Source organism: Suncus etruscus, chromosome 7 (assembly GCF_024139225.1).
Source record: "Suncus etruscus isolate mSunEtr1 chromosome 7, mSunEtr1.pri.cur, whole genome shotgun sequence".
NCBI lineage: Eukaryota > Metazoa > Chordata > Mammalia > Eulipotyphla > Soricidae > Suncus > Suncus etruscus.
The window spans coordinates 122280407-122307327 of NC_064854.1; the positions used below are offsets into that span (position 1 = coordinate 122280407).

The window sequence follows — 26921 nt, forward strand, 5'->3', positions numbered from 1 at the left end:
CACTGGATGTGGCCCAAAAACCAAAAAAAAAAAAAAAAAAAAATGCATACTTGTCAAGAACAGATTTAGTCCCAGGCTTTAAACCCTATGAAAACCTGACACCTGGGATGAAACAAAGTGATGTTTCGACAGGCTCTGTGGCCCCTGGAGGCATTTTCTAGACCATAGCCTGGAAGGGGAAGAGGAGAGAGAGACAGAGAGACAGAGACAAAGTGAAAAGCTGAGGAATGAGAGGCAGGTAGATACTACAGAGATGGAAGTTGCATTAAGAGGAAAGAACTGCACAGAAGCAGATAGAGATTTTTAAATCTCAATAAAGTCGTGAATTAAAAAAAATTAGTGGGGGCGAAGTGATAGCACAGAGGTAGGACATTTGCCTTGCACGGGGCCAACACAGGAAGAAACATGGTTCAAATCCTGGCATCCCATATGGTCCCTCGATCATGCCAGGAATGACTTTTGAGCACAGAGCCAGAAATAAACCCTGAGCATCACCAGGTGTGACCCAACTCCCTCCCCCCCTCAAAAAACAAACAAAAAAAAATAAACACAAAAAATTTACAGATGTATAGTAACAACAAAAACAGAAAAGGAAAAAAAAGCCAGGGCTGAAGTGCATGCTTTGCAAGTGGGGGTCTTGAATTAAATCCCTAGTACCCCAATACTTCCACAATTGATAGCAAAATAAAAGACAATAGTCAGATGGGGCTGGACCAATAGCAGTTAGGGCAATTGTCTTTGCACATGTCCAACCCAAGTTTGATCCTTGATACCCCATATGATCCCCCAAGCACAGCCAGAAATTCCTGAGCGCAGAGCCAGGAGTAATCCAAGAGTCACCAGGTATGACCCCCAAACCCACCTAAAATATAGGGGCCAGAGACATAGTACAGTGGATAGGAAACTTGTCTGGCAAGGGGCAGACTTGGGTTCAATTCCCAGTATTCCATATGGTCCCCTGAGCCTGCCAGGAGTGATTCCTGAGTGGAGAGTCAAAAGTAACCCTGAGCACTGATAGGCATGGCAAAAATAAAAAACAAACAAAACAAAAAACAAAAAAACTAATCAGGGACCAGAAAGGTACAGGGTTTAAGGCACACAATCAACCTCAACAGTTTGATTCCCAGCACTACTTATGGTTCCCAGAACACAGACAGGAAGTGATCAAAAAAATGAGACACGGGAGCTGGAGCAATAGAAGAGTGGGTAGGGCGTTTGCCTTGCACTAGGCTGACCCATGTTCAATCCCCGGTATCCCATATGGTCGCCAAGCCTGCCAGGAGCAATTTCTGAGAGGCGAGCCAGGAGTAATCCTCCAAGGCTATTGGATGTGGCCCCAAACAATAAAAAGTGAGATATGGGGGCTGGGAAGGTGGCGCTAGAGGTAAGGTGTCTGCCTTGCAAGCGCTAGCCAAGGAAGGACTGCGGTTCGATCCCCCGGCGTCCCATATGGTCCCCCCAAGCCAGGGGCGATTTCTGAGCACATAGCCAGGAGTAACCCCTGAGCGTCAAACGGGTGTGGCCCAAAAACCAAAAAAACAAACAAAAAAGTGAGATATGGTGCCTAAAAGGACAACAGAGGGGGAGGAAGGAAGGGAGGGAGGGAGAGAGGGAGAGTGGTAGAAAAGAGGGAGAGAGGAGGGAGAGGAAATTGGTGATGGAAAATGAACATTGGTGAAGGGATAGGTGTTAGAACATTGTATGATCAAAACTCAATTATCAACATTTTTCGCAGTATCTCATGGTGGTTTTAGTAAAAAGAAACATGTCATGACATTATAATAATGTTAGGTAAGTAGAAATTCTGATTTAAGATAAGAACTTACAATCTCTCTAAACTGACAATAAAATTGGTATGTTAAACATAGGGGGAAGGGATGAAGAGAAGGAGGAAGGAGAAGGTGGAAGAGAAAGATAGAGAATGAGGGGAATAAGGGTTTGAATAAAAGGGAGGAAAAAAGATGGTAGGAGGGAGAATGGGGGAGGAGCAAGAAAATTTAGCAATTTTTTTTGGGGGGGGGCCACACCCGGTGATGCTCAGGGGTTACTCCTGCTATGCGCTGAGAAATCCCTTCTGGCTTGGGGGACCATATGGGAAACCGGGGAATCGAACCACGGTTCGTCCAAGGCTAGTACAGGCAAGGCAGGAAGGAGCCTTATCTCTAGTGCCACCACCCAGCCCCAAATTTAGCAAATTTAAAGAAAGAATTCAGCTTCAAGACACAGGATTCTATCTACAGCCCCTTACCCAACCTGTGCTGCCACCTTCATTGTCCATTCTTTTTTTTTTCTTTTAGGTTTTTTTTTGTTGTTATTGTTGTGGTTTTTGGGTCACACCCGGCAGTGCTCAGGGGTTATTCCTGGCTCCAGGCTCAGAAATTGCTCCTGGCAGGCACGGGGGACCATATGGGGCGCCGGGATTCGAACCGATGACCTCCTGCATGAAAGGCAAACGCCTTACCTCCATGCTATCTCTCCGGCCCCTTTTCTTTTAGTTTTTGGGTCACAAACCAGCAGCGCTCAGGGGTCAACTCTTGGCTCTGCACTCAGGAATCGCTGCTGGAATGCTCGGGGGACCATAGGGGGCGCCGGGATTCAAATCCCTGGGTTTGCCGCTTACAAGGCAAATGCCCTACTGCTTGCTGTGGATCTCTCCAGCCCCTCATTGTCCATTCTTACTCCCAATTCACAGTATTCTGTAGGATTCCCTCCTCTCGACTACAGAGCAATCCTCAGTAAATGGAACCACCTGACAAGCAGTCAATGAAATACGTGACCAAGAGTTATAGGGGGCCACACCCAGTGGTGCTCAGGGGTTACTTCTTCCTGGCTCTGCACTCAGGAATCACTCTTGGCAGGCTTAGGGCACAAGATGGGATAGAACCTGGGTTGGTCACGTGCAAGCCAAACGCACTCCCATTGTGCTATGGCTCCAGCCCCATGAATTCTATTTCTTGACTACTCATAATTGTTGTTGCTGCTTTTTGGGGAGGTGGGGTGTCTTATTCCTGGCTCTGCGCTCTGGTTCATTTCTCACTGTGCTCAGAACCATATGGAGTGCGGAGATGAATCCAGGTGAGCACCGTGCAAGGCCAGTGCATTACCTACTATACTATATCTGTGACCCCACATGAAAGCTCTTTGCACAATAGAAATGCATTTACTTTCTTTTTTTTTCTTTTGGTTTTTGGTTTGGGGGCCACATCCAGAGGCACTCAGGAGTTATTTCTGGCTCTGTGCTCAGAAATCGCTCCTGGCAGGCTCAAAGGACCATATGGAGTGCCTGGATTTGAACCAGGTCCCTCCAGGGTCGGCTGCATGCAAGGCAAATGCCCCACCACAGTGTTTCACTCCAGCCCCAAAAATGCTTTTAGTTTCCATGTCAAAACGAGTTAAGAAGGGCCAGAGTGATAGCACAATGGTAAGGTATTTGCCTTGCACAAAAACAGAGGAGAAAAAAAGCTGAATAAAGGTACATAAAGTGGAGTGGAGACGGAAAACCAGACCTCAGAATCCTTAGGGGACTCCACGCCAAGGTTCAGACATGTGCGTCGTTCATGGAGCAACACAGAGATCACTAAATTTAAGAAAGTGGTTACTGGGGCCAGAGAGATAGCACAGAGGAAAGGCATTGCCTTGCAAGCAGAAGGATGGTGGTTCAAATCCCGGCATTCCATTTGGTCCCCGAGCCTGCCAGCACTGATTTCTGAGCAGATAGCCAAGAGTAACCCCTGAGTGCTGCCAGATGTGACCCCCCAAAAAAACCAAACCAACAAACAAAAAAAAGAAAGTGATTACTATGAGCAAGGATTTCAAAACAGTTTTAGGTCCCTGACAGTCCAAGGTGGATGGTTCGAGAAAAGCACTTACAGTTGAGTTTAAGTAGTTTTCCATCTGTGGCCAGTGAATTAATGTCGGCTGTTCCATAGGAGTTGACCAGGCTGAAGGTAAAAAGCCTCCTAGGACAGCGCTGGCCTCGGCTCTTCTGGGTGGTCTCACTGTGGTTGTTTCCCAGTTCCTCCTCGCCACTTCCTTCGGTTTCTGAGAGCTGCTCTTTACCTTCTTCCTGATGCTCCATTTCTTCATCTTCTCCTGGCACACAAGTAAAAAACAATATGAATACGATCTGCTGGGATTTCGACATTAAAAACTACATTTCAGGGGCTTGAAACAGTGCAGCGGGGGACACCTGCCTTGCATGTGGCTGACCAGGCTCAATCCTCAGCATCCCAATTGGTCCCCGAAGCACTACCGGGAGCAAGCCATGGGGCTGGGTGTGTCCACGCCCATAAAAGAAACAAACTAAAACCCTTGAAAGAACTTCTTTTTCTTTATTTTTGGTTTGGGGGCCATACCCAAAAGGGATCATTCTAGCAGGTTTAAATGACATGTAGTGCCAGGTCAGCTGTATGGAAAGCAAGTGCTTTACCCGTTTACTATTTCTCCAGCCCCCAAGTTTCTAAATAAAATAAAATAACATATATTAAAGTCAACTTTTTTTCATTTTCCTTTTTGGTTTTTGGGCCACATCCAGCGGCACTCAGCAGGTTGCTCCTGGCTCTGCACTCAGAAATCACTCCTGGCAGGCTCAGGGACCATATGGGATGCTGGGATTCGAACCACCATTGGTCCTGGGTCACCCACTTCTGAGGCCCTACCATTATGCTATCTCTCTGGCCCCTATCTTGTTTTATTTTGGTTTTTGGGTCCCACCCAGTAGCGCTCAGGGGTTACTCCTGGCTCTGCACTCAGAAATCGCTCCTGGCAGGCTCAGGGACCATATGGGATGCCGGGATTTGAACCACCATCCTGCATGCAAGGCAAACGCCTTACTTCCATGCTATCTCTCCGGCCCCCCCATCTTGTTTTTTTTAATTTGCCTTGGGGGGGGGGTTATGCCTGGAGGAGCTCAGGAACAATTGTTCCTGATTGTAGGCTTCTCCCAGAGCAAGGCCAGGAAGTTCTATGGCCCTAACTCAAGCCTCTCATCTACCAGCCCTTCTTAAGGCTTTTAGTTTTTGGACCACACCTGGCATTACTCAGGGCTTGTTCCTAGCTCTGTGCTCAGATCACTCTTGAGGAACCATATGGGAAGCCAGGGATTGAACCAAACAGGGTCAGCCACATACAAGGCTAGTGAGTACCTTCCCCCTTGTCCCATCTCTCCAACCCCTCACTGCTTTTTGGACTGTGATTTTCTTCTCACATAGGAAGAGCTGCCTAGAGTGAGTTCAACACTTGGCAGTTTGGACCCAGTTTCCCAGGTCCAAAGACACAAATTCCTAAGAGAAAACTCTGACTGGCTGGAAAGGGCCAAGCTAACAGCTCAGCTAACAGAGGCCTGACTAAGAAGGAAATCCTGAATTGGTGGCCACTGTGTCATCTCAGCAGATCAGAAACAAGTTGTGACCCTCCCTCAGGACCCTGGGCCATTTCTTCTAGACTGCGAGGTTCAGACTGTCTGAGACACAAAACTCAGCCTATGTATTCAAGAATATTAGATGAGAAACCAAAGGAGGGTTGCAGAGGGTGTGGAAAAAAAATCGGGGCAATGGGAACTGTCTGAGCGATGCCATCAAAGCTCCCAAGTCTGCTCTCTAGGCAGCGCCCCCAACCCAGCCTCAGAGCCCCCCCCCTCGCCCACATGTACACCACCTTTGGAAGAGGGAAGACAGGAGGGATTTGGTCAGTCACAGCCCATAGTGTGGCGTGCGCTCACCTTCACAGCTGCCCCTGGAGCCATTGCAGGACCCGGGCTCCAAGGGCGAGCTGCCAGATTCATCAGGCAAAGGTTGTTTTATATAGCGGCTTGAAAAAAAAAGAAAAAAAGGAAAAAAAAAGGTTAGTTGGAACATTGATCTGTTTTTCTCCCTACTTCCAAGTAGGGAAAAAATCGTTCATAAAATTACATGCTCAGCTACTTGCAAAGCAACTAATCTACCTAAAAGTGTTTTTTTTTAAATCATCTGCTGATTCATCATTTCAAGAAACTGAAGGGGGTTGGAGAGATGGTGCAAGAGGTAAAAGGTGCTGAACTTGCAGGTGGCCAATCCCAGATAATATGTGCCTGGAGACCCTGAGCGTGTCTGGATCTGGCCCAAAATCTTCCCAATAAAGAAAGAAAACTGAAAGTTCCTAAGAGTATCCATCTATCAAGTTACCGATGATCCTTAAAAGACTACCACGTGGCACTATCATTTAAAAATATATTTCCGCAGGGGCCAAAGCAATAGTGCAGCTGGTAAGATGCTTGCCTTGCACACAGTTGACCTGGGTTCCATCTCTTGGATCCCATGATTCCCCACGCCCCACCAGGAATGATTCCTGAGCTCAGAGTGAAGAGAAATCCCTGAGCACACAAGGTGTGTCCCCCTCAAAAAAATTCTCCCGGGCACATGAGTTGCCTGGATACTAGGTGACCAAGCACATCTCCCCCCTTTGAATTTCTAAATAAGAATCAGTGTTTCCTTCTCCCCTCAAAAATTTCCTCAAGGAGGAAATGAGGCTAAGCACAGGCTTTGCATACAGGAGGCCCAGATTCAACCCTCAACATAATATGATCTCTTGAGCACCTTCAGGAACAACCCGAGGAATAAACCAGGAGCAGCTTAGCTCCATGGTGCAATAAATGGATGAACACCAGAGGGTGTGACCCAAAGAAACAAAACCACAAAGCACTAGACTGTCTAAAATAAACTGTCACACTGGGTGTGAAAGATGCAATACCCAAGGAAATAGAGAATGATTCCTGTCACAGTGCTTACCGTAAGACCTGTTCCATCCAAACGGTACTGTGCTTAAAATTATAGGACTGTTTCTGCTTCCTTGTTTTTTGTTTTTGTGGGGAGAGGGGAACACACCTAGAGTGCTCATAAGCAAAGCATGCATTTAAGACCTCTGAACCTTGGGGCCGTAGCTGTGGTGCAAGCGGTAAGGCCTCTGCCTTGCCCGCATTAGCCTAGGATGAACCGTGGTTCGATCCTGGGCATCCCATATGGTCTCCCAAGCCAGAAGCGATTTCTGAGCGCATAGCTAGGCGTAACCCCTGAGTGTCACTGGGTGTGGCCCAAAAATAAAACAAACAAACAAAAAAGACCTCTGAACTATGTCCCTAGTCCACTACTGCATTCTAAGAGCAACCAGGGATCTTAAGAGAGTGCCCCTGTTGATCCCTCGCTTACACACCAGAGATCCAAGAAGCACTCAAAATGCGAGGCAACTGATTATTTCTGGGGAGTTCTGGGAAATATTTTTGTTTTGTATTTCCCCAAAAGAAACCACCATACTATTTGGCTCAGCTATTAAGGACCTAGGTTTGCAATACCAGGGACCACCAAATTAAAAGTAAAAATGAGGGGCCAGAATGATAGCACAGTGGTAGGGTGTTTGCCTTGCAAGCAGCAGTCTCAGGACCAATGGTGGTTCAAATCCGGGCATCCCATATGTTCTCCCGATTACTGCCAGGAGTGATTTCTGAGCGCAAAGCCAGGAATAACCCCTGAATGCCACCGGGTGTGGACCCCCACCCAAAAGAAAGTAAAATTGGTAGATAAGAAACATGGAGAAACTCCAGGCCAGATTAGAGGCAGGTCTTAAACTCAGTGGTCAAGTAGTCAAGCAAATGGCCTTGCATATCTGAGGCACTAGTTCAATCCCCAGAACTCTTGGGGAAAGTGGGGGGGGGGGGGGGGAGAATCTGAAATCTGCCATAGCCAGTTTGGATACAGCCCTGATGATTGAGTGTATAGGTCCACTGGCATAGGGCAATGCTCTGTGGCCATCTGAGCTACATGCAGAGGTTCTGGGGTTGGTAATGGGAGGAGGTTCTATGCACAGTCATGGATCAACACAGTGCCACACACATACAAGTCATATCTTGACACATATCATGACACGTTCTGAGTCATATCTTTCATCCTTGGTCTTCGTTTTTGCAAATCACATTCCCCAGGACTAACCTGATACGCTCACAGACAGCCTGGTACAAAGCCTCGAGGGTTAGCTTATGCTTGGGGACAGAAACCATCACTGGCTGTCCATAAAGTACCACTCCAGAAGAGGTGCTCGGAGGGTTTGACTTTCTTTCCCTGAAATAGACTGGAAGCGTCACATACTCGGTGCCATCAGTGGAGGTGCTGTAGACTTCGTACCTGTGTCAACCAAAAGACAGAGCATTCAGGGCTGGAGTGATAGCAAGCGGGTTTTGCAAGCATTTGCCTAGCACGTGGCTGACCAGGCTTTGATCCCGGCATCCCATATAGTCCCTTGAGCCTTCCAGGAGTGATTCCTGAGCTCAGAGTCAGGAGTAAGCCCTGAGCGCTGCTGGGTGAGGCCCCAAAATAAACAAACAAAAGACATAGCATTCAACAGCAGCTCTGCATAAGGGCCTGAAAGAAGACCTTCAGGTACTTGAGACCAGGCCGCCTAGATACTATAGGAGTGCACTCCTATAGAGATACTATAGAGTGCTCTCGAGCAGAAAAGGTGGGTAACCCACTTCCAGGTCAATTCTAGAGGTCAGGAATCCCAAACAGAGTAACACAACACATCCTACGTCTTAAGACTCAGTGATCCTTCCCTCATTCAGAAACAGAAGTGGGTCCCAGACAATGGGCATCACCAATACCATCACTCCAGGCACAGAGGAGGTGTCCTATCTACCAAGTTCATCTTTTGCCACTAAGGACAACTTTTAAAAAGCCCTTCTCTGGGACTGGAGAGATAGCACAGCGGTAGGGCATTTGCCTTAGATGCAGAAGGACGGTGGTTTGAATCCTGGCATCCCATACAGTCCCCTGAGCCTGCCAGGGCGATTTCTGGGCGTAGAGCCAGGAGTAGTCCCTGAGTGCTGCCAGGTGTAACCCACCTCACCCAAAAAAAAAAAAAAAAAGAAGAAAAAAAAAAGCCCTTCTCAGGGGCTGGAGAGAAAATACAGAGGTAGGGAACTTGCCTTGCACAAGATCAATGGGGACTTGATCCCTGACATCCCATATGGTCACCTCAGCACCACCAGGAAAAATTCCTGAGTGCAGAGCCAGGAGTAACCCCTGAGCTCTGACAGGTATTGATCCAAAAATAAACAAGCAAAATTAACCATTCTCAGTGCCTGGCTCATTGTTAAAACCAAATACTGCAGAAGAATGTTTGCCCAAAAAATCATTCAGACTATTTCAAATGTGGAAACAAGATTTTAGCACTAACTGGCTGGCATCATTCTTCAAGAACAAATAAACGAGTTTTAAACATCCAGTATTTGAAGGATCAGAAATAAACTGGGGCCGAAGAGATGCATGGAGGTAAGGCATTTGCCTTGCATACAGAAGGACGGTGATTCGAATGCTGGCATCCCATATGGTCCCCCGAGCCTGCAGGGGTGATTTCTGAGCATAGAGCCAGGAGGAACTCCTGAGTGCTGCCAGGTGTGACCAAGAAAGAAAGAGAGAGGGAGGGAGGGGGGGAGGGGAGGGGAGGGGAGGGAGGGGAAGGGGAGGGGAGGGGAGGGAAGGGAAGGGAAGGGAAGGGAAGGGAAGGGAAGGGAAGGGAAGGGAAGGGAAGGAAGGAAGGAAGGAAGGAAGGAAGGAAGGAAGGAAGGAAGGAAGGAAGGAAGGAAGGAAGGAGAGAGGAAGGAAGGAAGGAAGGAAGGAAGGAAGGAAGGAAGGAAGGAAGGAAGGAAGGAAGGAAGGAAGGAAGGAAGGAAGGAGAGAGGAAGGAAGGAAGGAGAGAGGAAGGAAGGAAGGAGAGAGGAAGGAAGGAAGGAGAGAGGAAGGAAGGAAGGAAGGAAGGAAGGAAGGAAGGAAGGAAGGAAGGAAGGAAGGAAGAAAGAAAGAAAGAAAGAAAGAAAGAAAGAAAGAAAGAAAGAAAGAAAGAAAGAAAGAAAGAAAGAAAGAAAGAAAGAAAGAAAGAAAGAAAGAGAGAAAGAGAGAGAGAGAAAGAAACTGCTAAATAAAAATCTGATCAGGAAAGAAGTGCCTTAGTGAAGAGATGGGACTGAGATGATTTATAGCCATTTTATCCTGGAACAACTGTTACCAAAATTGCTGGCAATTGGGGGGTCAGAAAGACAGTACAGTGGGTACACTTGCCTTGCACACAGCTGACCGGGGTCCAATTCCCAGCATCCCATATGGTCCCCCAAGTTGTCCAGGAGTAATCCCTGAGTGCAGACCCAAGATAAGCCCTAAGCATTACTGGATGTGACCCAAAAGAAAATAAAAAAGCAAAAGAAATAATATATATATATCCAAACATACACCGATCACCAGATACTTGACAAGCAGTTCTGACTTTAGTATATGTAGGGAGAGTGCTAGGAAAAACACAAAAAGAGTTGGGGCTGGAGAGATAGCATGGAGATAAGGCATTTGCCTTGCATGAAGGACAATGGTTCAAATCCCGGCATTCCATATGGTCCCCTGAGCCAGGAGCGATTTCTGAGCATAGAGTCAGGAGGAACCCCTGAGAGCTGCTGGGTGTGAGCCAAAAACAAAAAAAACAAACAAAAAGTTAAGCTATGCACTAAGGAAGGACCATGTGGTTCAGCATAAAGATCAAGAGCTAGGGACCACAGTGACAGCACAATGATAGGGCACTTGCCGTGTACAATGCCGACCTGGGATGGACAATCTCCCACATCCCATATGGTGCCTGCCAGGAGCGATTTCTGAGTGCAGAGCCAGGAGTGACCCCTGAGCGTCACTGGGTGTGGCCCAAAAACAAAACAAAACAAAATACCACATTCAAGTTTCTCTGGACAGAAAGATCACATTCCACCCAGTCCCACAAGGAAAAAGAAGCACACAACTAAATTCAGTGGCCTCGGAAATAAAGGACTGGGACAGGCTTAGGCCAACGTTAATACAAATGTTGCTCTAGCTTGTAGGCCCGGAAAGATAACACAGCAGGTAGGGCACTTGCCTTGCATGTGGCTGACCTGAGTTCAATCCCAGCATCCCCTATGGTGAAGAGTACTGCCACAAGTGATTCCATGTGCAGAGCCAGAAGTAAGCCCTGAGTACGCTGGGTGTGGACCACCCAAAACAAAAGAAGAAAATGTAATCTTTCAGGGCCAGAGCAATAGCACAGCGGTAGGGTGTTTGCTTTACAGGTGGGTGACTTGGGAAGGACCTTGGTTCGATGATCCCTGGCATCCCATATGGTCCCGAGCCTGTCAGGAGCAATTTCTGAGTACAGAGCCAGGAGATATCCCTGAGCGCAGCCAGGTATGGCCCCAAAACAAAAACAAACAAAAAAGAAGTGAGAAAATGCAGCACATGAGAAATGCTATTTTTTTCTCTTTAAGAGAGGGAAGAAAGAAAGGAGAGAAGAAAGGAGGAAAAGATGGAGGGAAAAAAGGAGGAAGAGGAGTTGGAAGAAGGGAGAAAAAAGGAAGAAGGCAGGAGAAAGGGAGGAAAAAGAAACAAGGAAGTGAGAAAAAAGAAATAAAGGAAGCAGGGAAGGAGAGAGGTAGAAAAGGGAGGAAAGGAAAAAGAAAGGGAAGGAAGGAAGGAGGGGGGAATAAGGAAAGGAGGGAAGAGAGAAATGCTATTTAAATCAATTCTCCCTGACATTTCTTTTTTTTTTTTTTTTTTTTTTTTTTTTTTTTGGTTTTTGGGCCACACCCGGTGACGCTCAGGGGTTACTCCTGGCTATGCGCTCAGAAGTTGTTCCTGGCTTCTTGGGGGACCATATGGGACGCCGGGGGATCGAACCGCGGTCCGTCCTAGGCTAGCGCAGGCAAGGCAGGCACCTTACCTCCAGCGCCACCGCCCGGCCCCTCTCCCTGACATTTCTAAGGAGATCGATGGTGTCAGGCACAAGCCTGAGGAATAACTGCTTGTGCAAAAAAAAAAAAAAAAAAGCTCAGACCCTCCCACTACAACATGTCTTCTGTCCCCCTCTTTCCTCACACAACTGTGTCTCTTCTTTCTTTTTTGTTTGTTTTTTGGGCCACACCATTTGATGCTCAGGGGTTACTCCTGGCTAAGTGCTCAGAAATCGCCCCTGGCTTGGGGGGACCATATGGGACACCAGGGGATTGAACTGTGGGGTCCTTCCTTGGCTAGCGCTTGCAAGGCAGACACCTTACCTCTAGTGCCACCTCGCAGGCCCCATGTGTCTCTTCTAGAGAAAGACATTTCTTTTTTTTGTTTTGTTTTGTTTTGTTTTGTATTGTTTTGTTTTGTTGGGCCACACCCAGCGGTGCTCAGGGGTTACTCCTGGCTGTCTGCTCAGAAATAGCTCCTGGCAGGCACAGGGGACCATATGGGACACCGGGATTTGAACCAACCACCTTTGGTCCTGGATCGGCTGCTCGCAAGGCAAACGCCACTGTGCTATCTCTCCAGGCCCAGAGAAAGACGTTTCTGACAGAAGCATGGGACAGGCTTAAATTGGTCATCACTACAGAGAAAAGGCTGTGTCCACAATGAGGAGTCATCTTAAATATCTAACTAGTATGAGCAGGTGCCTGGGCCGGAGTGATAGCTTGGAGGTAAGGCATTTGCCTTGCATGCAGAAGGTCAGTGGTTTGAATCCGGCTTCCCATATGGTCCCCCGAGCTTGGGGGAGTAATTTCTGAACGTAGAGCCAGGAGGAACCCCTCAGTGCTGCTGGTGTGACCCAGAAAAAACAAAAAAACAAAGAAGCAAGTAGGTGCCTGGCACCAATGGCTTCCCACATCTTATACCCAAAGACCAGAGCAAATTCACCCAAGCACCAACTACCAGAACTCCCGCGTGGGAGACACCAACATGGAGGTACCTTTATCATAGATCCCTTGACCTCCACAGCAAAAACTGCGAAGTACTCACACAAAGATGTCATCCCGAGGCAAGATGTGGTTTAAACCTTCATCCATTTGGAAAATTTTGTGAAATCGATGGTTATACACATCGGCGACCACCATCTAAGAATTCAGAATAGCAAAGATTTTTTAGGCACATGGAGAGCAACACAACTACCACCAAAAAAAACAAGGTGTTCATGGGTCTGAATTTTATGCTGGAACCTGACCTTGAATGAATGGAAGGGTAGGAACTGCATGTAGACCAGAAACTGTGGCCATACAGAGCCTCTGGGAGGGGCCTTGGGAAGGAAAGGTTTTGGAATTTCCTTAGCAGGGGCCGGAGCAGTGGCACAAGCATTTGCCTTGCATGTGCTAACCTAGGATGAATTGAGGTTTGATCCCCTGGCATCCCATATGGTCCCCCAAGCCAGGAGCAATTTCTGAGTGCAGAGCCAGGCAGAAGTAACTCCTGAGCGTCACCAGCTGTGGCCCAAAGACCCAAAAAAAAAAAAAAAAAAAACCCTTAGCATAAAATAAAACAGACCAAACCATGACTTCCTAAAAAAAAAAAAAGCAGTGGGTCTAAAAGGAGTTGGGAGGACCAGCAAGGGAACTGAAGGGTTTAGAGCATATTAATCTCACATAAGGAAAAGTCTTTGCTTTGCCCAGACTTAGGAAAAAAAGCCAGACTCAGCAAGAAGTTCAGGATAGGCAACTGTTTTAAAACAAGTTTGTATTGGGGGGCTGGATAGGTAGTATAATAGCTAGGACACTTGTCTTGCATGTCTTGTACCTGAGTTCAATTCTAGGCATCTCATAGAGCCCCTGGAGCCCTCTAAAAGTTCATTCCTGAGCACAGAGCCAGAAGAAAGTTGAGTACCACCTGGTGTGGTCCAGATATAAAAAATAAATAAATAAAATAGATCCAGTCATATTGTCACTCCTGGAGTTTAAGGAAGGAAAAAACCTCCAGCTTCTCATCTAACAGAAGAGGTGCTGTGGGCAATGCGGCTTGCTGAGAGCACATCCCTCATCCCCTACTGCTGGCTGGTAGTGATTATGACTAAAGCGAGCTCATTGGAGAAAATACAGTATTTCCTGGGACTGAGAGAAAAACGGTCCTAGTTACAATGTGCACAGTGAGTGTCAGAAGGCCTATGGAAGAGAGCTAAGAGTCAAATTTAAGGAGCCAGAGAAATAGTACAGCAGGTAAAACGCTTGCCTTGCACATAGCCAACCCGACTTCAATCTCTGGCATCCCATTGGATTCCCCCCACATTCCTCCACGAATAATTCCTGAATGAGTAGCCACCCCCGTCCCACTTTACTCCATCCCCAACATTGCTGGGTTTGGCCCAAGAAAACAAAACAAAATCAAAGTTAAAAACCACCCCAGAGCCAGGCGGTGGCGCTAGAGGTAAGGTGCCTGCCTTGCCTGCGCTAGCCTAGGACGGACCGCGGTTCGATCCCCTGGCGTCCCATATGGTCCCCCAAGCCAGGAGCGACTTCTGAGCGCATAGCCAGGAGTAACCCCTGAGTGTCACCGGGTGTGACCCAAAAACCAAAAACCAAAAAAAAAAAAAAAAAAACCACCCCAGGGGCCAGAGATGTGGCACAGCAGTAGGGCGTTTGCCTTGCATGCAGCCGACCCAGGACAGATGACGATTCGATTTCCGGCTTCCCATATGGTCCCCCGAACAGGCCAGGGGTAATTTCTAAGCCAGGAGTAACCCGAGCGCTACCAGATTGGTTGGTTGGTTGGTTGGTTGGTTGGTTGGTTGGTTGGTTGGTTGGTTGGTTGGTTGGTAGGGTGGGTGAGTGGATGGATGGATGGATGGGTGGATGGGTGGATGGGTGGATGGGTGGATGGGTAGATGGATGGATGGATGGATAGATAGGAATATAGCGCTTATCCATTAGGCGAAGTGCCACCTACCGCCCTGGCTTACATTTTCTACAGCGATGCCAGACAGCCTGGAGAGCGCCTCGCAGAGATCGGACACAGCACCCATCAGCGGCACCACCAGGCGGTACTACAAAGAGAAATTGGCAGGGTGACAGGATGCTCTGCAAAGGGGGAAGATGCGCTGGAGGAATCACAGGAGGCAGAAGTGACCTCCCAGAAGCAGGGCACAGTAAGGGAGGGCAGAGTGCAGATGAGTCACCAACAAATCGACAAGCCTGGAGGCAGGGTGTTTGCCTTGCATGCAGAAAGACGATGGTTCGAATCCCGGCATCCCAGAGGGTCCCCCGAGCCTGCCAGGAGCAATTTCTGAGTGTAGAGCCAGGAGTAACCCCTGAGCACCGCCAGGTGTGATCCAAAAACCCAAACACCCCCCAAAAAAATCGACAAGTCGGGCCCGGAGAGATAGCACAGCGGCGCTTGCCTTGCAAGCAGCCGATCCAGGACCAAAGGTGGTTGGTTCGAATCCCGGTGTCCCATATGGTCCCCCGTGCCTGCCAGGAGCTATTTCTGAGCAGCCAGCCCGGAGTAACCCCTGAGCACCGGCAGGTATGGCCCAAAAACCAAAAAAAAATAAAATAAAATAAAAAATCGACAAGTCTTTTAAATTAGAACACTTAGTCTATTCTGGGTAAATCATCTCTTTTCCTCCAAAAGACCCATTTATTTTTGTTTAAAGAATTGGAATCGCGGGGCCGGGTAGGTGGCGCTGGAGATAAGGTGTCTGCCTTGCAAGCGCTAGCCAAGGAAGGACCGCGGTTCGATCCCCCGGCGTCCCATATGGTCCCCCCAAGCCAGGGGCGATTTCTGAGCACATAGCCAGGAGTAACCCCTGAGCATCAAACGGGTGTGGCCCAAAAACCAAAAAAAAAAAAAAAAAAAAAAAAAGAATTGGAATTGGAATCTGGGGCCCAGAGAGATAGCACAGCGGCATTTGCCTTGCAAGCAGCCAATCCAGGACCTAAGGTGGTTGGTTCGAATCCCAGTGTCCCATTTGGTCCCCCGTGCCTGCCAGGAGCTATTTCTAAGCAGACAGCCAGAAGTAACCCCTGAGCACTGCCGTGTGTGGCCCAAAAACCAAAACAAGAATTGGAATCTGGAACCTGAGCATTTGCCTCGCACTCAGCTGATCCGGGTTCGATCCCAGCACCCCGTATGGTCCCCTGAGCTTGCACGAGTAATTCCTGAGTGCAAAGCCCAGTAATAATCCCAAAAATCAAAATCCCTGGTTTTGCCCCTAGGTGTAGTGGCAAAAACAAAATAATAATTTTTTTTTTGTTTAGAAATTTGAAATCCAGGGCCGGAGAGATAGCACAGTGGTAAGGCGTTTGCCTTGCATGGAGGATGGTGGTTCGAATCCTGGCATCCCATATGGTCCCCCGGGGCCTGCCGGGGGCAATATCTGAGTGTAAAGCCAGGAGTAACCCCTGAGCGCTGCTGGGGTGACTCAAAATCAAAAAACAAAAACAAAAACAAAAAAAATAACCGAAAAAAAAAAAGAAATTTGAAATTCTTCACAAATTCCTTTGAAGGAATGTTAAAATTTTAAAAATTGTACAAATTGCGAAACAGTTCACATGTGCTGCTTCTTCAGAAAGAAGGAAACTAGGGCCGAAGAGATAGCATGGAGGTAAGGCATTTGCCTTTCATGCAGAAGGTCATCGGTTTGAATCCTGGCGTCCCATATGGTCCCCCGTGCCTGCCAGGAGCAATTTCTGAGCATGAAGCCAGGAATAACCCCTGAGCACTGCCGGGTGTGACCCAAAAACCACAAAAAAAAAAAAAAAAAAAAAAAAAAAAAAAGAAAGAAGGAAAATAATGCCAAGGTAGGTGGTTCATATTTGACATGTTTCACAAAGATGAGAAGCCCTGGAGTTGATGCCTAGCACCAAAAATATTTGAAAAAACAGGGGGCCAGAGTGATAGCACAGCGATAGGGCATTTGCCTTGCATGCTGCTTACCCTGGACAGACCCAGATTCGATCCCCAGCATCCCATATGATCCCTCAGCCTGCCAGGAGTGATTTCTGAGTGCTGCTGGGTGTGGGCCAAAAAAAAAAAAAAAATTGGAGAAAAAAAAACCCAATAAGAGAAAGCTAATCAATATTGTCATGTAATGAGCATTAGCAGGACTGGATACTAAGAGCTGCTAGTCAGTACTCTAATCTGGCCTTTTTTCCTCACCAGGTATTCCTTGTTTATTAAGCAGAGAATCAGACCAAAGTTCTGGTTCCCCAACATTCAGACTCAAGGACCTAGGGCCAGAAGGATAATACAGCAGGTAGGGAACTTGCCTGGCACACAGTTGACTTGGGTTCAATCCCCAGCACCCAAGATGGCTCCCTGAGCACCAGGTATAATTTCTAAGTGCAGAGCCTGGGGTAAGGCCCTGAGCACCACTGTGTGTGGTCCCCCAAAACCAACCCACAAAGATTTAAGGACCCTTAGCCAAGCAAGTTACTTCAGAGGGAGGATGAAGACAGGTACAATGTCTTGAATGATTTAAGACAAAGACTTTGGCAAGTGAAAAGCAGAGAAGGAGCTGAGTGCAGGGTTTCCCATGCCACAGATGGAAGCCATCTCACCAGAGGGTCTTGCCAGGGGTGGCAAGAGAGTGTCAGAGTCTCTCACCTGAGTAGGTCTGCAGCGAGGATCAGCAGTAACCAGGAAGACCTCTATAACTCGATCTTTCTTCAAGGGCAATGGGAGAGTTAGATAGCAAAAAGGGTCAAAGGTCACTGACACCTTCGAACATTCTGGGCAAACCAGAGTAGATTTGAAGAGGCCATGGAAGGTGTCCACAATCACAGAGTCATTCCTCAATCTGTGGTTCTCCCAGGCTTCCTTTGCTACCACCTGAAAGAAAAGGATAAGTAGGCATTTCAACACCCTTCATTCGTGTGTGCAGCCAATCAAGATCTTGCTCAGGGGCCGGAGAGATAGCATGGCGGCAGGGCATTTGTCTTGAACGCAGCAACCCCAAAGGACCCCAGTTCGAGTCTCCGCATCCCATGTGGTCCCCTGAGCCTGCCAGGAGCAATTTCTGAGTGCAGAGCCAGGTGTGACCCCCGTCAAAAATAAATAAATAAATAAATAAATAAATAAATAAATAAATAAAGATCTTACTCAGACTATTTTAACACCACCTGTCAGCTCTACATCATTCCCAGACCTAACATGCTGACACAAGTCTAGAGAAGGATCTGTGTGTCCTTCAGGAGACAGATGCTCGAGTGAGGTGGACACAGAGAAATGAGCAGGGCAAGGAGTGCCTCCTCTAAAACTTTCAATGTGTCCAAGTCCCTTCAGAGTTTTTCACTCTAAGCTATACTACAGAGTATAAACATGTACAGCTAAACCCATGTTTCCCTTAAGATCTATTTTTTTTTCTTGGTTTTGGGGCCACACCCGGAGAAACTAAGAAATTGCTCCAAGAGGGTCAGGGAACCATTTTGGATACTGGGGATTAAACTCAGGTCTGTCCTGGGTTGGCCACATGCAAGGCAAACGCCCTACTGCTGTGTTATTGCTCCAGCCCCTCCTTTAATCTAAATGCTACTTTAGCCATAGAGAATATTTCAAGTGGTGGGGAAACTTAAATACTACATTCCCATTTCATAAAAAAGAAAAATGTAAAGTTCCCTACTACCATTAAAAAATAATTAGGGGGGGCCGGAGAGATAGCATGGAGGTAAGGCATTTGCCTTTCATGCAGAAGGACGGTGTTTCGAATCCCGGCATCCCATATGGTCCCCTATGCCTACAAGAGGCGATTTCTGAGCATAGAACCAGGAGTAACCCCTGAGCGCTGCCGGGTGTGACCCAAAAACAAACAAACAAACAAACAAACAAAAAACAGTTAGGGAGTGCTCACTTCTGCAGCACATATACTAAAACTGGAATGGTACAAAGAAAATTAGCATGGCCCCTGAGCAAGGATGACACGCCAAATTCATGAAGCATTCCATATTTAAAAAAAAAAAAAAACAAAAAAAACAGGGGGCTGGAGAGATAGTATGGAGGTAGGGCGTTTGCCTTGCATGTGGAAGGACAGTGGTTCGAATCCTGGTAACCCATATGGTCCCCCGAGCTTGCCAGGAGCGATTTCTAAGCATAGAGTAACCCTTGATCGCTGCCAGGTATGACGACCCAAAAATCAAAACAAAACAAAACAAAACAAAAAAACCTGTTAACAGGGGGCCAGAGCAATAGCACAGTGGTGGTAGGGCATTTGCCTTGCATGTGGCCAACCCCCAGACAGAACTCAGTTCGATTCCCGGCAAACCCTATGGTCCCTGAGCCTCCCAGGAGCGACTTCTGAGCACAGAGCCAGTAGCAGCCAGTAGTAACCCTTGAGCCCCAAAACCAAAAAACAAACAAAAACTGTTAACAGGCTTAAGGGTGGAAGAGAGGGAGATGGAGAGCCTTGGTGGCAGGAAGGTTGCACTGGTGAAGGGGGTGTTCTTTTTATGACTGAAACCCAACTACAAACAGGTTTGGAACCATGATGCTTAAATATATTATTTAAAAGAACAACAATAAAATAAAAAATAATGTTAAAAGCAATTGCCATGCATTCTGCCAGCCCAACAGACTCACTCTGTTCTCAAACGAGATGCAAACCAAGCCATGAACACTGATGGCCACACCAGCCACGTAGCTGAAAACTGGCACTCTTAGGAAAAGTGAGTCAAGTCCCTTCTTTGTGAAGCCACAGCTGCTGCACACATCACCCACAACTGCCTCTTTGCCAATGGCCTTGTCTTGCTACTCATCTGTGGCTCTGCAGACACCAATCTGACCAAAATTCCAGGTGTACTGGTATTCAGGCTGACATCACCAGGACTTTTTTGGAGTAAGTGAGGGAACCCTAACTTGCCCCTCTCATACTTCCGGAAGCCCTAGCAGCTGAAAACCCACCCCACATAGGCCTTGATATCAGCAACAATGCTCGGAATTCCTGAGCACTGCGCAGGAACACACAACTACAATTTTCGTACTGTCATCCTGTAGGAACATGCCAATTTAGATGCCAAAGTGTATCTGAAGCCACCTAATGTTCAGGAACAAAAGTAAGAGAACTAGCAACAAACTTATAAAATCTTTTGGCAATTGACAGGTATGGGGTTTGGGGAGTCCCCATGCCCGAGGCCTTCTCCCTAGCCTGGTGAGTGCTGGGAGGCCTGGCAGGCCCCCAGCCGTCCCTCTTTCTCCTCTGGACTCCAGGCCTTCCCTGGGTGCTGGACCAGGTGGACTCTGTAGGAGTCAATAGGCTTTCCCCCTCTCTCTCCATACACTAATGGGAATACGCTTTGGGAGGAGGGCGGGCCGTTGCAGCACTGGTTTCTGTTAGGACAGTCACTGGAAATTTTTTCTCCTTGGTCTCCATTTCAAATACCACGCGGGCCTAGTGCCCCCACGCGTACAATATATATTGATAGTATTATATACATATAGTTTATATATGCATAATATCCATTTTGCATTGTGACCTTGATACTGCCCTACAAAGCTCATTTCTAATCTTTTACTGTCTCAGTCCCAACCATTATTTTCCCCCATTTACTCATGTAGGTGCAGCTCATGACATGAAGCTCATCACAAAGAGTGATGAGTGCAGTTAGAGAAATAACTACACTAAAAACTATCATAACAATGTGAATGAATGAGGGAAATAGAAAGCCTGTCTCGAGTACAGGTGTGGGTGGGGTGGGGAGGAGGGAGATCTGGGAAATTGGTGGTGGGAATCTTGCACTGGTAAAGGGGGTGTTCTTTACATGACTGTAATCATACAACTACGATCATATTTGTAATCATGGTGTTTAAATAAAGATAATTTAAAAAAAAATCTTTTGGCAATTTAGAGATCTACCGTATTTGCCGGCGTATAAGACGACCCCCTAATTTTGCAGTTAAAACATAGGTTTAGGCCTGTATTCACTGTATCAGACAGAACGTTCCTGTGCTGCAACTGTATGTACCACAGTGAGCCAATCACAACAACCAAAGGTTCAAAGGTTCTACTGTAATAGACTTCCTCTCTGACTCTGGCCAATCAGAGCATGCTTTTGACAGTGTAGATTCGGGTCCAGAACATTGTCTAACTTGCATGCATGAAAAGCTTGCTTGGATTGGCTGAGTTAGAGAGGCGGTCCGAGCAGCCTGGCAGTGATTGCGCAGGATCAAGTTGGAAAATTTGTTTTGTGGCAATATTCAGACAATTTTCATTTAGCGGCATATTGAAATATTTTTCGGGATATACTCGGCGTATAAGACAACCCCCAATTTTCGGTTGACTTTTTTTTTGCTTCAAAAGTCGTCTTATATGCCGGAAAATACAGTAATAATTTTCACAGGGGTCAGAGCAATAGTACAGCAAGTAGGGCATTTGCTATGCATGCAGCCATCCTGGGTTCAAGTCCCAGTATCTGATATGGTCCCCCTGAGTCTGCCAGAAGTGATTTCTGAGCACAGAGCCAGAAGTAATCTGCACACACCACTGAGTATGGCCCAAAAAACACAAAAAAAAAAATTTGAAAGAGGGGCCAGAGAGATAGCACAGCAGTAAGGCATTTGCCTTGCACATAGCTGATTTGAACAGTGGTTTGAATCCTGGCATCCTATATAGTCCCCTAAACCTGCCAGAAGCGACTTCTGAGTATAAAGCCAGGAGTAAGCCCTGAGCGCTGCTGGGTGTGACCCAAAATCCAAAAGACAAAACAAAAAAAAATTTTACTAATGAAAATTAGTATTTTATACTAATAAAACTCATACTAAGTTTGAGGCTGGAGCAATAGTACAGCAAGTAGGTACTTGCCTTACATGAGGTCACCCTAGATTCAATCCCCAACATCCTATAAGGTACCCAGAATTCATTAGCATAGATCCTTAAGCATAGAGCCAAGAGATCACCCTAAGTAATACTGGAGGGGCCGGAGAGATGGCATGGAGGTAAGGCGTTTGCCTTTCATGCAGAAGGACAGTGGTTCGAATCCCGGCATCCGATATGGTCCCCTGTGCCTGCCTGGGGTGATTTCTGAGCATAGAGCCAGGAGGAACCCCTGAACGCTGCCAGGTGTGACCCAAAAAAAAACAAAACAAAACAAAACAAAAAAAAAAGAGTACTACTACTGGGTATAGTCAAAAATTAAAAAAGGAAGGGCCCAAGTGATAGCACGGTATGTAGGGTCTTTTCTTACACACAGTCAACCCAAGTTTGATTCCCAACATCTCATATGGTCCCCTGAGCTGGCCAGAGTAATTTCTGAGCACCGCCAGAAATTGTGCCCCAAAACCAACAAACAAAACAAATTAAAAACAAAACAAGGGCCCGGAGAGATAGCACAGCGGCGTTTGCCTTGCAAGCAGCTGATCTAGGACCTAAGGTGGTCGGTTCGAATCCCGGTGTCCCATATGGTCCCCCGTGCCTGCCAGGAGCTATTTCTGAGCAGACAGCCAGGAGTAACCCCTGAGCACCGCCGGGTGTGGCCCAAAAAAAAAAAAAAAAAAACAAAAACAAATAAAAACAAAACAAAAACGAAAAACAAAAGAAACCAATTATACTAAACAAAAAACCCCAAGTTGGGGCCAGACCGATAGCGCAGCAGTAGGGCATTTGCCTTGCACGCGGCTAACCCAGGATGAACCTTGGTTTGATCCCTGGTGTCCCATATGGTCCCCTAAGCCAGGAGCCATTTCTGAGCGCAGAGCCAGGAGCAACCCCCGAGCATCACGGGGTGTGGCCCAAAACCAAAATAAAAAAAAAAAGCCTCAGATAAACAAAAGTGAGCATCAGGAGTAACTGGGGTTATCCTTGTTTGGGCCTGGTATGCATTATTTCTCTGCTCCATTCCATGCGTGCATCCCCAAAAATCAAGACAAGGCAGCCAAATCCGTGGCACCAATACCACAGTAACTCGCACTAGGGAACAGCTTCTTTGGAATACTACTGCTCAAAACTCAACAGGGCCGGAGAGACAGCATGAAGGTAATGCGTTTGCCTTGCATGCAGAAGGACGGTGGTTCGAATCCTGGCATCCCATATGGTCCACCGAGCCTGCCAGGGGTGATTTCTGAGCATAGAGCCAGGAGTAACCCCTGAGTGCTGCCGGGTGTGATCTCAAAACTTCAAAACCAAAAAAAAAAAAAAAAAAAAAAAAACTCTTCAACATAGTACCGCATCTGGCCGCCCGTTGGCATCCTTCAGTTCTAGGTAGGGTTTCTTCTTCACTCGGTTTAGATCTTCATGCAAGCCATCCAGAAGAAAGGCTAACAGCTCCTGAGAGTCTTGTTGCTGATAGCCAGAAAACTGAGGTGCAAAACGTCCCACTTGTGTCTAAAATAAAAGCAATGACATAAGATACATAAGACAGTGAAACAAACAAAAAAAATAGCTCTGTAATCAGCAGGCACAGTCCAAGTAACTCAAAGACCTAAAGCAGGCTGGCAAAGAGTCAGAGCAAAAGTACAACAGGTATGGGGCCGGAGAGATAGTATGGAGGTAGGGCATTTGCCTTGAATGCAGAAGGACGGTGGTTCGAATCCCGGCATCCCATATGGTCCCCCGAGCCTGCCAAGAGTCGGATGTGACCCAAAAATAAAAATAAAAAAAAAAAAAATAAAAAAAAAAAAGGGCCCGGAGAGATAGCACAGCGGCGTTTGCCTTGCAAGCAGCCGATCCAGGACAAAGGTGGTTGGTTCGAATCCCGGTGTCCCATATGGTCCCCTGTGCCTGCCAGGAGCTATTTCTGAGCAGACAACCAGGAGTAACCCCTGAGCACCGTGGGTGTGGCCCAAAAACCAAAAAAAAAACAAACAAACAAACAAAAAAAAAAAATGTACAGCGGGTAGAGTGCTTGCCTTGCACATGGCCAACCCAGGTTCAATCCCCAGTACGTTTCATAGTCCCCTACATATCACTACTAAAGTGATCTGTGAATGCAGAGCCAGGAGTAAGCCCAAAGCACTGCCAGGTATGGTCCAAAACAAAAACAAAACAAAAAAAAAAAGTAAAATAAAATAAAGGAGGCATGGAGTTCTTTTTTTTTTTTTTTAATTTATTTAAACACCTTAATTACATACATGATTGTGTTTGGGTTTCAGTCATGTAAAGAACACCACCCATCACCAGTGCAACATTCCCATCACCAATGTCCCAAGTCTCCCTCCTCCCCACCCGACCCCCGCCTGTACTCTAGACAGGCTCTCCATTGAGGCATGGAGTTCTAACCAGAAATTGCTCCTGGCAGGCTCTGGGGGACCCTATGGGATGCCGGGATTCAAAGCACTGTCCTTCTGCATGCAAGGCAAACGCCCTCCCTCCATGCTATCTCTCTGGCCCCAATTTATAATTTTTTTTTTTTTTGGTTTTTGGGTCACACCCGGCAGTGCTCAGGGTTTTTTCCTGGCTTCGTGCTCAGAAATTGCTCCTGGCAGGCACGGGGGACCATATGGGACGCCGGGATTCGAACCAATGACCTTCTGCATGAAAGGTAAACGCCTTACCTCCATGCTATCTCTCCGGCCCCCAATTTATAATTTTTACTTAATAAGCTACGACTTCTATTTCCTCACTAAGCAATGAAGCTACTTATTTCTCTGCAAATCACAAAAACTAATCCTGGGCCTGAGAGATAGTACAGTTGAGTACAGTGCTTCCCTTGCATCTGGCTGATCTGGATTCAATCCTCATCACCCCAAATCTCCATTTGATTCCCCAAGCCCTGACAGAAATGATCCTTCAGTACAGAGCTAGGATTAGGCTCTGAACACTAAAAAAATGTAACTTTTATTTTTGATGTTAAGTTTGAGTTTCTGGACCACACCTGGTAGAACTCTGAGAACCATACCCAGTGGCAGGAATAGAACTGGGTATGACTCAAATCAAACAAACAAACAGAAAAGGGCCAAAATGATAGCACAGTGGTGGGAAGTTTGCCTTACACACTGCTGACCCTGGACGAGCCAGAGTTCGATTTCCGGCATCCCATATGGTCCCCCGAGCCTGCCAGAACAATTTCTGAGTGCAGAGCCAGGAGTAACCCCTGACCGTGGCTTTTGGATGTGCTTTAAAATCGGGGCCGGAGAGATAGCTAAAAAAAAAAAAAGTGGGCCCGGAGAGATAGCACAGTGGTGTTTGCCTTGCAAACAGCCGACCCAGGACCAAAGGTTCAAATCCTGGTGTCCCATATGGTCCCCCGTGCCTGCCAGGAGCTATTTCTGAGCAGACAGCCAGGAGTCACCCCTGAGCAATGCCAGGTGTGACCCAAAAAAACTAAAAAAAAAAAAAAAAAAAAAAATGAGCATATAAATGTCTCACTACAACACAATCATTAAACCCCCCCCCCCCAAAGAAGGGAGAAAAACTATTTATCAACCTACTTTGAACATTCTCGGGATCACGTGAGAATCCCTTCCAGACCACATCTGCTTAATAAGCTCTGCATAAGCCTCTGCAATTTCCCCTTTCATGCCCAACGGGTTGTCTCTGTTGATTTCGGCTTCATACTCGTCCTTGAGAAAGTAATCAGTCAGTGGCGCTGTGTTGCTCAAGCACTGAAACAGAAGAAAGTCACAGATCACGTCCCTCCCTCATGGAAAGCAAACTGAAAGGCAAGACATCAAGTTCTAAAGAGGCAAGGGGGGTTCAAGTCTAATGAAAGTGAAGCGCTCAGTGGATTCTCTGAAAGGCTAACTGCGAGACACAGCCACCCCAAAGCCCAAATGACAGGTAAACTCCAAGAATACAAACCACAGGAGCTCACATTACTTAATTAATTGTCTGGGAAACAAATTACCTGACAGCAACCTTGTAAATCCCAAGTGTCTGACATGTAGCAATGTTCTAGTTCAATGGAAGAAAATAACTCGGTGGTGAGCAATGAAGCAGGTAAGGGGCTTTGCCTTGAAGGTAGCCAACCCACGTTTGATTCCTAGCTCTGCAGATGGTAGCCTGAGCACAGTCAAAGTGAACCCTGAGGGACCAGAGCAGTGGCACAGAAGTAGGGTGTTTGCCTTGCAAGTGGCTGACCCAAGACAAACCTGGGTTCGATCCCGCAGTGTCCCATATGGTCCCCAGGGCCAGAGAGATAACATGGAGGTAAGGTGTTTTCCTTGCATGCAGAAGGATGGTGGTTCGAATCCCAGCATCCCATATGGTCTCCCCTCGAGCCTGCCAGGGGTGATTTCTGAGCATAGAGCCAGGTATATATATATATATATATATATAAAATATATATATATAAAATATATATATATATATGAGGCATCCTGGTAGGGACCCCCAAACTACTAACAATGAGACAGATGGGGTCATCTGGGAGAGCGCCCAGACCAGCATCTTAGTAGCCACCACCACCCAAGTCAGAACTACTATTAACTCAAGAACCTTAAATAAGTAGATGGCCTCTTGCTCTCCTACCTGCAAAGCAGAGTTCATGAAGCAGGTGTTTCCCAGGTTTCCAAGTCCACAGATCCCAGGCTGTACTTGAGACGACTGGGGCTCCTGGCAACTATATGAAGCGGAGAAGCTGGATCCAATGAAAAACACAACCCAGATGAGCAACAAGAGTGAGTTCTGCACACACATCCGTCCTCAGGGCACTTTTTGAGTCTCTTTGGGACATCTCGGATTTTTATCTGGTAATAGTCCTCATAACATGCTTTTCCTCTATTCCCCTTCACCAGTCATCCAGTCGTTCCCCCACTTCTAGCCCTGCCTGTATTTTGACGTGACATCCGGTAGTAAGTACATACATAAAAGAAAATTTAATTCTAGGATCTCTTAGAGAGATGACTACACTAATAACTAGCATGACAATGTTAATGAGTGAGAGAAGTAGAATGCCTGTCTTGAACATAGGCAGGGGTTTGGGGAGGAGGGAGATCTAGGGCACTGGTGGGAATGTTGCACTGGTGAAGGGAGGTGTTGTTCTTATGACTGAAACCCAGCTACAATCATGTATGCAATCATGGTGCTTAAATAAAGATATTATTCGGGGCTGGAGAGATAGCACAGCGGCGTTTGCCTTGCAAGCAGCCGACCCAGGACCTAAGGTGGTTGGTTCGAATCCCAGCGTCCCATGTGGTCCCCCGTGCCTGCCAGGAGCTATTTCTGTGCAGATAGCCAGGAGTAACCCCTGAGCACTGCTGGGTATGGTCCCAAAACCAAAAAAT

At 47.0% G+C, this 26921-nt stretch overlaps 1 protein-coding gene and 1 non-coding gene across 3 annotated transcripts in view; one reads left to right on the plus strand and one right to left on the minus strand.

Annotated features, from left to right (window-relative positions):
- Positions 1-26921, minus strand: part of USP4 (ubiquitin specific peptidase 4) — a 55079-nt gene that overhangs the window by 10122 nt on the left and 18036 nt on the right. For both annotated transcript variants that reach the window (XM_049777331.1, XM_049777332.1), the window contains exons 8-16: positions 26167-26275; positions 25128-25301; positions 22924-23082; positions 17379-17603; positions 14734-14817; positions 12810-12904; positions 7959-8150; positions 5720-5808; positions 3871-4092 (exon numbers count right to left, since the gene is read on the minus strand). In XM_049777331.1, the coding sequence (XP_049633288.1) occupies positions 3871-4092; positions 5720-5808; positions 7959-8150; positions 12810-12904; positions 14734-14817; positions 17379-17603; positions 22924-23082; positions 25128-25301; positions 26167-26275 (1349 nt within the window). The remainder of the gene's footprint in view (positions 1-3870; positions 4093-5719; positions 5809-7958; positions 8151-12809; positions 12905-14733; positions 14818-17378; positions 17604-22923; positions 23083-25127; positions 25302-26166; positions 26276-26921) is intronic.
- On the plus strand, positions 18614-18721 carry LOC126015286 (U6 spliceosomal RNA). The gene has a single exon (XR_007498165.1). It is a non-coding gene; the product is annotated as a U6 spliceosomal RNA (small nuclear RNA).